The sequence below is a fragment of the Antechinus flavipes genome, chromosome 1, assembly GCF_016432865.1.
Source record: "Antechinus flavipes isolate AdamAnt ecotype Samford, QLD, Australia chromosome 1, AdamAnt_v2, whole genome shotgun sequence".
In the NCBI taxonomy this organism is placed as follows: Eukaryota; Metazoa; Chordata; class Mammalia; order Dasyuromorphia; family Dasyuridae; genus Antechinus; species Antechinus flavipes.
The window spans coordinates 693,795,785-693,808,348 of NC_067398.1; the positions used below are offsets into that span (position 1 = coordinate 693,795,785).

General features: G+C 34.1%; 1 protein-coding gene across 6 annotated transcripts in view; it reads left to right on the top strand.

Moving 5' to 3' along the window:
* CLIP1 (CAP-Gly domain containing linker protein 1) overlaps positions 1–12,564 on the top strand; it is a 159,202-nt gene that overhangs the window by 111,897 nt on the left and 34,741 nt on the right. For all 6 annotated transcript variants that reach the window (XM_051972720.1, XM_051972715.1, XM_051972716.1 and 3 more), the window contains 2 exons: positions 938–1,054; positions 11,698–11,804. In XM_051972720.1, coding sequence (XP_051828680.1) covers positions 938–1,054; positions 11,698–11,804 — 224 coding nt within the window. The remainder of the gene's footprint in view (positions 1–937; positions 1,055–11,697; positions 11,805–12,564) is intronic.

The window sequence follows — 12,564 nt, forward strand, 5'->3', positions numbered from 1 at the left end:
TTCTTAAGCTCAGTTGGCCTATTTATAAAACAATAAAACAGAAATTCTATCCTCCATCAAGACTGTTCCTCAGTTATCTTTGAGTACCTATAACTAGCTTTTGAGTAATACGTAAAACGTTTTAAGAGCATTTTAAAGATGATTCTTTACTGGATATCTAATCTCAAGTAACTTATTGAATGTCACAAAAAGCTAAATTGCAAAACAGTGAATGAAAAGCATAATTAAAATAAAGTGTTGCTATACTTTATCAGTTTAAATCCAATAATAAGATGGGTACAAACTGATAGCATCTTTTACTTGGCTTTCAATTTCATTTGTCATATATGCATTTAAAATCTGAAAACTTAATCAGAGGTTTCCCAGATTGTAATGGGCAAATCATGATACTGTTACCATTCATTTAAGTGTTATTAGATCAAAGGAAACAGTAAAACTAAGCTCTAGCTAAAGTTACATTTTTCCACATTACTTCTTGTTCTTGCAGCAACAATTGGGTTGTCTTGCAACAATCTATTGACCTTCACATTTTCTTCTGCTCATAGCCATACTTCTATTCACTACTATTAGCCTGCTTAATACACTTATACTTGTATTCTACATTATAAAACATGCTTGATTTACATTTAAATTCCTCAGAATTAACTTTTATTTCTGTTTAAAGATAAAACTGTTTTCTAAAGGTTTTTCTCCAAGCCCTCATTGATTCCCAAAGACCTTGACTTGATAATAACAGGTATATCACCATTTGAATTAGATGTCATACCTGATTATTTTGAGAAAATTCAGTTACATAGAAATTATTTATTTGAACAATGTAACACATTTCTCTGGACTAAATCAGACTATTCATTGCAAAAAGTGTTGTGAGAGAGCTTTAATTGAAAACATTAACTATCAGGCTACCTTAAAACTTATCGTGCTTTCTTATGTTTAGGTTGCTCAAACAGCAGAAGATGCCATGCAGCTAATGGAACAGATGACCAAAGAGAAGACAGAAACTCTTGCTTCCTTGGAGGATACCAGGCAAACAAATGAAAAACTGAAAAATGAAGTAATTTTAAGTTATTTTTTTATTTGGAAAAAACATTACTACTGATTTTATTGGATGTTTGGTCATTCATATGAATTACATTCGACTGTAACATTGATGTACTTTTAAATGGACTCCATATTCACGTACATAACTTCATCTCTTGTTAACATGGAAATGCTGAAAAAATACATAATCGCAGCACTTCATAGTAAAAGTTTAGAAAAAATCTAAAAGCCTAGTATTCTAAAGAATGATTTTTAAACTGTTGGAAAGAGAGCCATTGATTGGGTAATGGAGTTGGGGTTATATTGCACAAATTCCTTTTTCTTTTTCCTTCATTGCTCTTTTTGCTGTTATTTCATTTCTTAGCACTGGGTTTGCTATCAGTTATTTTATTAGCTTAATATTGTAATTATAGATCTTCATGTTATTTTATCTAGTCCTTCTTTTTTGTGTAGCATGTTTTAAAAATTCTTCAAAACAATACTGTTCCCTATTTCTCCTCTGCCAAAAACACATAGCAATTTTCTTAGGGTGTTAGTGAATTTTTTCCTAGCATAGAAATTTTTTTCACTATTATTATGTAAAAAGGTTGTATGTAAAAGGAGCTATAGACATTGGAACATCCTGTGTGATTTCCTCATTGAACACTTGTTAAGGCACTACATAGAGCTACTTTGCCTAGTGTTGGGCACACAAAGATCTAAAAAGGACATAATTCCTGCCTTTTAAGAAGTTTTCTAAGGAACATAATAAATATATACATGAGAAGGTGATTAAGGCAAAGATCTCAATGAAGTCTAGGAAAACTGGAGTAAGACAAAGGAACTCTTTTCTGGGGAGTGTCCAGGAAACACTTCTAGGAGGAGTAGTGCTCAAGATGAACCTTGATACAGGGACTGTTTGAGCAAGGTTCTCGGTTGTTAAGTTTTCAGTGTTGAAAAGAGGGAGATGCTCCAAATCAAGGCTTAATTTATGCTTTTGTTGATTGCCTAGACTTTAAAGAATGATGGAGAAAATAACAACAATGCAGATTAAGTTTAAATGTACTGTGAATCCACTGGATGGTTCTTCTTTCTTGTTGTCCAGCACACCCCCTGGCCATTTCATTCTGAAAGATGGAAATAAAAAAGAATCTATTCAAACATGAGGAAGCATTTGACTGAGTGAACAAAAATGGGTACTAAAATGTTGAGGTGGCTCTATTTGGCTGGAACATGGTCCCCATGTGGGGGGTTGGAGGAGGAAGTTGGTAATGTGAAATAAGGCTGGAAAATCTGGTTTGCAAAAAAATAAGAAGCCAAAAGCTAGGCAAAGGACCTATCATATCTTTTTTTTTTTTTTAATAATAGCTTTTTATTTACAAGTTATATATATGGGTAGTTTTACAGCATTGACAATTTCCAAACCTTTGTTCCAATTTTTCCCCTTCTTCCTCCCACCCCCTCCCCTAGATGGCAGGATGACCAGTAGATGTTAAATATATTAAAGGATAAATTAGATACACAATAAGTATACATGACTAAACCATTATTTTGCTGTACAAAAAGAATCGGACTCTGAAATATTGTACAATTAGCCTGTGAAGGAAATCCCAAATGTAGGCAGGCAAAAATATAGGGATTGGGAATTCAATGTAATGGTTCTTAGTCATCTCCCAGAGTTCTTTCCTTGGGTGTAGCTGATTCAGTTCATTGCTGCTCCATTGGAACTGATTTGGTTCATCTCATTGCTGAGGATGGCCAGGTCCATCAGAATTGATTATCATGTAGTATTGTTGTTGAAGTATATAATGATCTCCTGGCCCTGCTGGTTTTACTCAGCATTAGTTCGTGTAAGTCTTTCCAGCCTGTCTTTTATCTTATAGCAGAAGGAACCATTTAAGATTTTTGAGTTAGTGGAGTAATTTTGTTAAACCACAGAGATTAGAGGATTGAGACACTAGAAGTGGAGAAAAGAGCTTTGTGAAATAATGTAAACAAGAGGAGACAAATTAAGCTTTAAAAAAAAAATACAGATTTTAATATAAATACAAGCCAACATTAGTTTTTAGATATCAGAACAATAGATGTTACAAAGAATCACTAAAAGAAAAAAATGTGTTACTCTTGAGCTAAAAAGGCTTATTGGGGAAAAAAAAAGTTGAGAGATGTGATCTAAAGAAAAAAAACTGGAAGAAAAATCCCCATCTTTCTGGAAAATCTAGGAAGGCATAGAAATCTTTGTTAAAGTGAGCATGATACTCCTTATTTCTTCTCTAGCCTTAACCTGGATTTTCTAAAAATTTCCAAAAATCATTTCATTACCTTCCCATTCTGCCTAATCATTTATGATTTTTTTTTTCTTTTCCCCCAAGTTCTACTCCTAAGGCTGATAAAGTCTAGATTTAGGGAACCAAAATGAGATTAGGGTTTCGGGTTGTCAGGGAGTTAAATGATAAGGTCTAGTGGCAGGTTCAGGGTTCAGGGAACCAAATGGATAGGTTTGGCTCCCCTGCCATTTCCTTCCTACACACACTTGTACCAGCTTTTTTCCCTCCTTAGAATCTATTTTCCCCCTTACCTTTGTCTCTCAAATGCCTAGATTAGATCTTACTCCACTTTCCTTTGGGATTCAGTGTAAGGGTGGGGAGTTTGGGGGAACTCCCTTCTGGCAGCACAGAGATTCTCTGTAAAGGAATTTACAGACTCTGAAAACCTAGATTGATAAAAGGTTTATTATAGGGATTGGGAAGTAAGGTTAGAAATCCTGACAGAAAGGCATAAAGTCTCATTAGGGAAATAGATGAGGATAAAGAGAGGATAACACTGGAAAAGAATATTCCAGCAGGCAGAGACTCCTTGCATAGCATGGCATGTTTGGAACCTCTGCAAAGAGAGGATTTTTAGATTGTATCAGCTGAAAGGTGGAATTTTAAGCTGGGTTTCAGCTTGAGCTGAATTTAAATTGAATTCAATGAATTTTAGGACTGAACCAACCCCACCTAGATAACAAGAATGAGACTGTTTGTTCCTCGGGTAGGGTCCCTCAATGAGGCAGAGTTGAAGATTTTTTCCTTCGAGGATTTTTAGAGTTTCAGGGTCCCTTCTTCAAGGCCTTCTCAATTTTTCAAGATACACTCTTTCCTGTCCATTGTCATGGCAATCGTTTCAGTTTAGGCCTTTTGGTCTGTTGTATTATCTTCTAACTCATTTCCTGGTCTTTTGTATCTAGTATATTCTACATCTTGTATTTTCCTCCAGCCCAGGTGCAATCACACTACTCTTCTATTTCTTAGGCTTCCATTATATTTTACTGCCAATAGGAAAAAGATCCAATGCCTTGACTTGACCTTCCCGATCCCCCTGATTTGGTTCTGACCTTCCTTCTCAGCTGCCTTTCTCACTCTGTGTTTTCAGGCGTCCTAGGCTTTTTGTACTTCCTTAATGTGCCCTGTGCAGTCCCGCTTCGTTCCTTTGTTTCTTCCTGAAATAATCTTCTCTGTCTAACTGGTGTTGATCCTCAGTTTTCAGTCTGGAGCAATGGGCTGATGCTGTGACTTGCAGAACTGCATCAAGTATTCCCCTCACTCTCTCTTCCAGAGTCATTGAAACCAGTGGCAAGACAGGGGCAGTCTCATGGCCCCTGTCCTAGTTCTCTCCAGTTGTCCTTTGTCATTGTCAGACACCGTACTATTTAGGTACCCTAGCCACCCAGATAATTATGCCCTCCTCTGAAGGAGAACATGTAGACAGAGCTGTGTGTGCATAACAATATGAGAACAAACAAGTCATTCAGCAAAGATTTAAAGGGAAAGTGGTGTAAGATCTAATCTAGGCATTTGAGAGTCAAAGGTAAGGGGGGGAAATAGATTCTAAGGAGGGAGAAAAGCTGGTACAAGTGTGTTGTAGGAAGGAAATGGCAGATGAGCCCATTTGCCTAGAATGTAAAGTGCACTGAGAAGGAAAAGGTAAGCTGGAGCCAGATTATCTAGGGATACTAAATTTGCTGCACTAAGAAATTTGAAATTTACTTTAAAGACAATATGGATCATCATAGTTCTTGGGCAAGAGCAGGCCATGATCTAGCTTACACTTTTAATTTACCAACTGAGTGGGTGATAAAATGGAGAGGGAAGAGATTGGAACCCAGGAGTGGAGTTAGGAAATGAGAGGTAATGAGGAGCTGATCACAGATAGTAACTATGTGGTTGGAGAGGAAATGAATGAGTTATGTTGTGGAGAGTGACCCAGTCATTCTTGGTAGCTGATTCAATACTTCTAACTAAATTCATTTTCACTGCCTCTGTGTCTGGAATGTTCTTCCTCCACCTCTTAATTCCAGGTTTCCTTCAAGTCTCAGCTAGAGTCCCACCTTTTATTATTTTCCTTGTTGTTGGTGCTTCCCCCACCCTTTTTTGATAATAGTTTTTTTTATTTTTCAAAATACATGCAAAGATAATTTTCAACACTCATCCTTGTATTCCAAATTTTTTTTCTTCCTCCCTCAGTATAGGCTAAACATGCAATTCTTCTAAATGTATTTCCATAATTATGCTGCACAAGAAAAATCAGATCAAGAAAAAAAGATAAAAAAGTAAAAAACAAGCAAACAACAACAAAAAGTAAAAATGCTATGTTGTCATCCACATTTAGTTCTCACAGACCTCTGTGTGGTTGCAAATGGCTCTCTTCATCATAAGACCATTGAAATTGGACTGAATCATCTTATTATTGAAAAGAGCCATGTCTATCACATAATCTTGTTGTTGCTGTGTACTATGTTCTCTTGGTTCTATTCCACTTAACATCAATTCTTGTAATTCTCTCCAGGCCTCTCTGAAATCATCCTGCTAATCATTTCTTACAGAACAATAATATTCCATAACATTAATATACTATAACTTATTCAGCCAACCTCCAAATGATGGGCAACCATTCAGTTTCCAGTTTCTAGCCACTACAAAAAGAACTGCCACAAACATTTTTGCACATGTGGGTCCTTTCTCCTCCTTTATGATCTCTTTGGGATAGAGACCCAGTATTTCTGAATCAAAGGGCATACACATTTTGATAGCCCTTTGAGCATAGTTCCAAATTCCTCTCCAGAATGGTTGGATCATTTCACACATCTACCAACAATGTATCAGTGTCCCAATATTCTCACATTCCCTTCAACATTTATCGTTATCTTTCCTGTTGTCTTAGCCAATTTGAGAGGTATGGAGTGGTATCTCAGAGTTGTCTTAATTTGCATTTCTCTGATCAGTAATGATTTAGAGCATTTTTTCATCTGACTAGAAATGGCTTTAATTTCTTTTTCTGAAAATTGCTCATATTCTTTGACCATTTCTCAATTGGAGGATGCCTTGTATTCTTACAAATCTCTATATATTTTAGAAATGCATAGTTCCTCACCTTTGAAATTATTTCCAATTTATCCTATACTTATCTTGTTTGTACATAGTCATTTGGAAATTGTCTCCCCCATTAGACTCCTTTAGGGCAGGGACTGTTTTTGTCTCTCTTTGTATCCTCAGAACTTAGCATAATGCATGAAACATAGTAAGCATTTAATAAATGCTTATTGACTTGTTGGTTTCTAGACCAAGTTCAAATTCTCCATGTACCTTTTCCCAGTTTCCTCCTTTTTCTCCCTCTCCTGTAATTAATCATCATTCTTTTCAACTTTGTTATCATTTTGTGCCTCTCTTATTATACTTTCACATTGTATTTTCTATTATATTTATGTATATCTTATAGAACTATTAGATCCCTGAGTACCAAAACTATATCTTATTTTTTATTATTATGAATGTAATAAACATCAACTACTATGAACATTTTTATAAATAGAGAGCAGGAAAAGAGGATTATATATGATACCCTCAATCTTTATTAAAGTACATATTAAATTAAACATGATAATATCAACTGTGCTCTGCTCTTCTGTATCCAGTTTTGAACTTCCTTCTGTTCTTTCCTTGTGTTTTAAAAATATTTCATTGAAATTTTTCTTTTTTTTCACTCATCTATTTTTAACATTCTTTTGTTTTAAATTTTGAGTTCTGAATTCTCTCCTTTGTCCCTCTCCCATCCATCGAGAAGGCAAGCAGTATATTAGTTATACATATGAAATCATGCAAAACCTATTTCTATATTAGCTATATTGCAAAAAAACTAAGATAAAGTGAAAAATCATACTTTATTTTGTACTGTGAGTTCACTTCTCTCTGAAGGTGGATATCATTTTTCATCACGAGTTCTTCAGAATTTTCTTAGATCATTATATTGATCAGAATTGATGTCTTTCACAGTTCATCATTGTTACAATATTGCTATTATTGTACACAATGATCTCTTGTTTTTCACTTTACTTTGAATCAGTTGATACAAGTCTTGTCTATTTTTTTATGAAACCATCCTGAATATCATTTCTTATAGCACATTATGTTCCATCATAATCATGTACCATAACTTGTTCAACTATTACCTGATTGATGAATATCCTGTCAGTTTCCAGATTTTTACCTCATCCTAAAATAAAGTTGCCGTAAATGGTTTTTATAGATGCAAGTCTTATTTTATTTGATCTCTTTAGGACAGGGGTCTTCAAACTTTTTAAATAGGGGGCCAGTTTACTGTCCCTCAGACTGTTGGAGGGCCAGACTATAGTAAAAACAAAAACTTTGTTTTGTGGGCCTTTAAATAAAGAAACTTAATAGCCCTGGGTAAGGGGGTAATCGTTCCCACTGGCCCGCGGGCTGTAGTTTGAGGACCTCTGCAAGACTTAGTAAGAGAGGTATTGCTGTATAAAAGGGTATGCACACTTTTATAGCCTTTAGATATTTTTCTGAATTGCTTTTTAGAATGGTTTTATCAGTTTACTACTTGGCCAACAATATATTAATCTCCCAATTTTTCTATATTCCATCTGGCATTTGCCATTGCCCTTTTCTCTCTTATTAGCCAGTGTAGTAGGAGTGAGGTAATGCCTCAGAATTATTTAAATTTTATTTTGTATTTCTCCAATCAGTAGTGATTTAGAACATTTTTTTTCATATAACTATGACTTACATACTTTTGATTTATTTTTCTAAAAATCATCTATTATATCTTTTGACCATTTATCAATTGAGGAATGGCCCTTTTATAAATTTGACTCAGTTCCCTATATATTTAAAAATTGAGTTACTTATCAGAGAAATTTGTAAATTACTCCTCTTCCTTAAGGTTTCTACTTCATTTCTAATCTTGACTGCCTTAGGTTTTTTGGGTTTTTTTAGTGTAAAAACTTTTTAATGTAATTACAATTATCCATTTTACTGCCCGTTTTCTCTTGTTTAGTGATAAATTCTTTCCTTAATAATAGATCTGAAAAGTAAATTTTTCTATGCTCCCCTAATTTGCTTTATGATACATGTACTCATTTTGATTACATTTTGATGTATGATGTAAGATGTAAATCTATACCTAATTTCTACAAAACTGCTTTCCAATTTTCTTAGAAATTTTTATGAAATATGTATTTACCCCAGATGTTTGAATCTTCAGGTTTATGGTCATTTACTTTTTTTTTTTAAATGTGTATCTAATCTAGTTCATTTATCCATCACATATTTCTTAATTCATTACCAGATTATTTGGGGATTACCCTATTTAAAATAGTAGAAAATAATAGAAATCTGGTACTGCTAGACTGCCTTCCTTCATTTTTTTTTTTTCTCCTCATTGATTTCCTTGATAGTCTTGATCTTTTGTTGTTCCAAATGAATTATGGTTACTTTTCTCAATCTATAAGATAATTTTTTGGTAGTTTGATTAGCATGTAATTAAGTGAGTCAAGTTAGGTGGAATTATCTTTATATTGATTCAGCATATCTGAAAAATTCATATTTGTCCAGTTGTTTAGATATGTCTTATTTGTGTGTTTTGTCATTGATTTTGTGTGTATGTGTGTGTGTGTGTGTGTGTGTGTATGTGTGTAGTTTCTGGATTTGCTTAGCAGGTAGACTCCAAAATATTTTATATTGTCTGCATTTATTTTAAATGAAATTTCTCTTTCTATCTCTTCCTGCTGGATTTTGTGGGGAATAAGTAGAAATGCTTACAATTTATGTGGGTTTATTTTATATTCTTCAACTTTGCTAAAGTTGTTTCAACTATTTTTTAACTTATTCTCCAGGATTCTATAACTATACCATCATGTCATCTATAAAGAATGATAGTTTTATTCTTTTTTTATTCCAATTCCTTCCATTTCTTTTTCTTGTCTTGTTGCCATAGCTTATTTCCATATGTTGCATAATAGTGGTAATAATGGACATCCTTGCTTCATCCCTGATCTTATGGGGGAGGGTTCTAGTTTTTCTCTATTACAGACAATGGTTGCTCATGGTTTTAAATAAATATTACTTATTTTAAGATAAACTCTTTTGATTCCTATGCCTTTTAGTACTTTCAAAGGAACGATCATTTGTTTTTTGCCAAAACTTTTCTTTCTGTTCTCTGTCTCTAGTTTTGTTTCCCACTAATATAGTTTTACAGTTTTTTTTCTGTAACTCATTTAACTTTTTCTTTAAACATTTGAATGTTCTTCCATTTGGTGAATGTATGCGTAGTAATGATATTACTTCAAGATAATCTCTTTTAAATTCATGATTGCTACCTATTCATTTTTTTTTTTTTTTTACATAAGAGCTGCTAAATTTTGTGTGATCTTAATTATGCATCTATGGTATCTGAATGATATCTGGTTACTTAAATTTTCTCTTTAACCTAGGAGACCTGAAATGTGGTTATAATAATCCTGGAAATTTATATTTTGTGGATCTCTCTTAAGTGGAATGTCTGGGCCTTTTTTTTTTTTTTTAATCATAACTTCTTGATGTATTTTTCTCTTTTAGTTTTTTTTCCAATGAATGAGATATTTCACTTTTTCCCCAATTTTTTCATCCTTTTGACTTTGTTTTATTGTTTCTTGATAATTCATGCAATAATTAGCTTTCACTTGTCCAAGTAGACTTTTTAAGGAATTATTTTAAGTGAATTTTTTCTGTCTGTTACCATCTCTCCAATTCTGTTTTTTAAGACATTATTATAATTATTTTTTGGCTGAGGCAGTTGGGGTTAAGTGACTTGCCCAGAGTCACACAACTAGAAAACTTTAAGTTTCTGAGACTAGATTTGAACTCAGGTCCTCCTGACTTCACGGCTGGTGCTCTATCCACTATGCCACTTACCAGCCCTGGTATTATTTTCTTTAATTTTTTTTTTTTTTTTTGCCTTTTACTAAGCTCTTTATTCTCTTTTCCTGATTTTTTTTTTCACCACTCTGATTTCTTTCCCCACTTTTTCCTCTTTTTTCTTTTATTCATATCCTTTCTTTAACTCTTCCAGGAATTCTTATTGGGCTTGTGTTCACTTTGCTTTTTTAAAATTTTTTCTTTGAGCTTTCCATTCACTGTAGTATTTATTGCCAGATTATGATTTGTGGTGTGTGTGTGGTTTGCCCATTTTTCCTGGCTATTTCTTGACTTTAAATTTTATGTTAATACTGGCCTTTGTTCCTGGGGTGGGTAGGAAGGTATCTCAAGCATCAAACTTTTTCATTTTGTTGTTTTCAGGGCTTATTCAGGGGATCAGTAAATTTTCAGTGTTTTCACTGGTGTGATTTGAGGAGAGATGTATTCACTGTTCTCCTGGTCTACACTATCATCAGTACATGGGAAGAACCTCTGCCTTCCTACACCTATAGTTGCTAGTTAATGCTCTTTCCTCCTTCCTCTAAAACTACAAACCAAACTGCATATAGGCAGTGCACCAGACTGCTATGCCCATTGCCAGCCCGATTTCCCCTGACATCTTTTTCTGCTCATTTGTCCAACTCCTTGCCATCTCTGGACTGAAAGCTTTCTGTTGCTGCCATCACCATGGTCTATAAGACCTACCTTTATTGCCAGTGTGCTGGCCACACTCCACTCCATTGTCACAGAACTTCTGAGTGCCTAAGTTTTCTTGGGCTGAAAAAATGTTTTATCTGACTTTTTGTTGGCTTTGCCACTCAGGAATTCAATCTAACATGTTATTTTAAAAGGAATGTTGGGAGAGTTCAGCTACTTTGCTGCTTCTCCACCATTCTGGCTCTATCTAAGGACTGTCTTAATTTTTTTGGTATAACTATCAACTTTACCACATAGCAGATATGTTAGATATAATTTGAGTAGATTTATCTCTCTGGCTTTCCATACAAAATAGTATGCATAACTGAAAACATTAGAGAAAGCTTGAAGATTAAAGGGGATCTCAAGTTTATTTTTTGTTTTAATATTATTTAATAATGTAGAGATTTGCATTCTGTATTTACAATAGCTTTTTATAGAGTTCTATTTGGAAAGAATTTTAATAATTTTCAAGCTCATTCTTATCATTTTATAGTGGTGGGAAGTAAGAACTAGAGAGGGGAAGGACCTGTCTCATGGTCTTCTGGTATGTTTGGAGCAAGGTTTGAGATCCACATCCTGTGACTCCAAACTGAGGAATCTTGACACTATAGCCCATGTGCCCTTTAATACATTCCCACACAGCTAACTTTACAATCCTCTCTCACTATCCATTTGAATGAATAGTTCTAGGGCTCTAAACATTTCACTTAAGCTATGTTTTTTTTTTTTTCTCTTTAAGTTGGATGCACTTAAAGAAAACAACTCAAAAAATGTTGAAGAATTGAACAAATCAAAGGAACGTTTGACAGTAGAGAACCAAAAAATGGAGGAGTTCAGGAAAGAAATGTAAGTGTTTATGATTTGTGGTATGAATTACTATATAGCCATTCTTTAATCAGCATATGTGTGGAAGTTTTGGGAAGAAATTTCATTTCAATATTTCAACCCATACATTTATGATTATATGTAGAAAGAACAAGGGTAACTTAATTTTTTTTATTTTTAGGAAGAAATATCGCAGCTAATGAAAAAGATAAGAATGAACAATTGTATCACTTAAGATGTTTCAGTTGGACAAATGTGACTAATTAAGTATTGTAAAGCACTTTGGAATTATGAAGTAGAGTTTTTAATCCTAAAGAGTGGAATATGCCCATATGAGATGTTATTTTTTTTTAAATCACAATACAGAACACTTTTCCTTACATCATTTTAAAGAGTCTTAAGACTTAAGTTGACAGTTCAAATTGAATCATATATTTTTGGGGATATGGCCAATGTGGGTATTTTATTTTGCTTGATTACATATTTATTATAAGGGATTTTGTTTTTCTTTTTTAATGGGGAAGAGATAGGAGTCTAAGAAGTGGATTTTTGCCCATTGGGGGAAAAATAGTTAATTAAAAAAAAAAACCAAGAACAGAAGGGGGGGGGGGAAACACCTCCTTTTTGGTCTGTCAATTAGGCTGATATTAATGGTGATTTGATCTCTTCTCCCCTCCCCCCCCAGGCAATTGGGGTTAAGTGACTTATCCAGGGTCATACAGCTAGGAAATGTTACTTGTCTGAGGCCAGATTTGAACTCAGGTCCTCCTGGTTTAGAGCT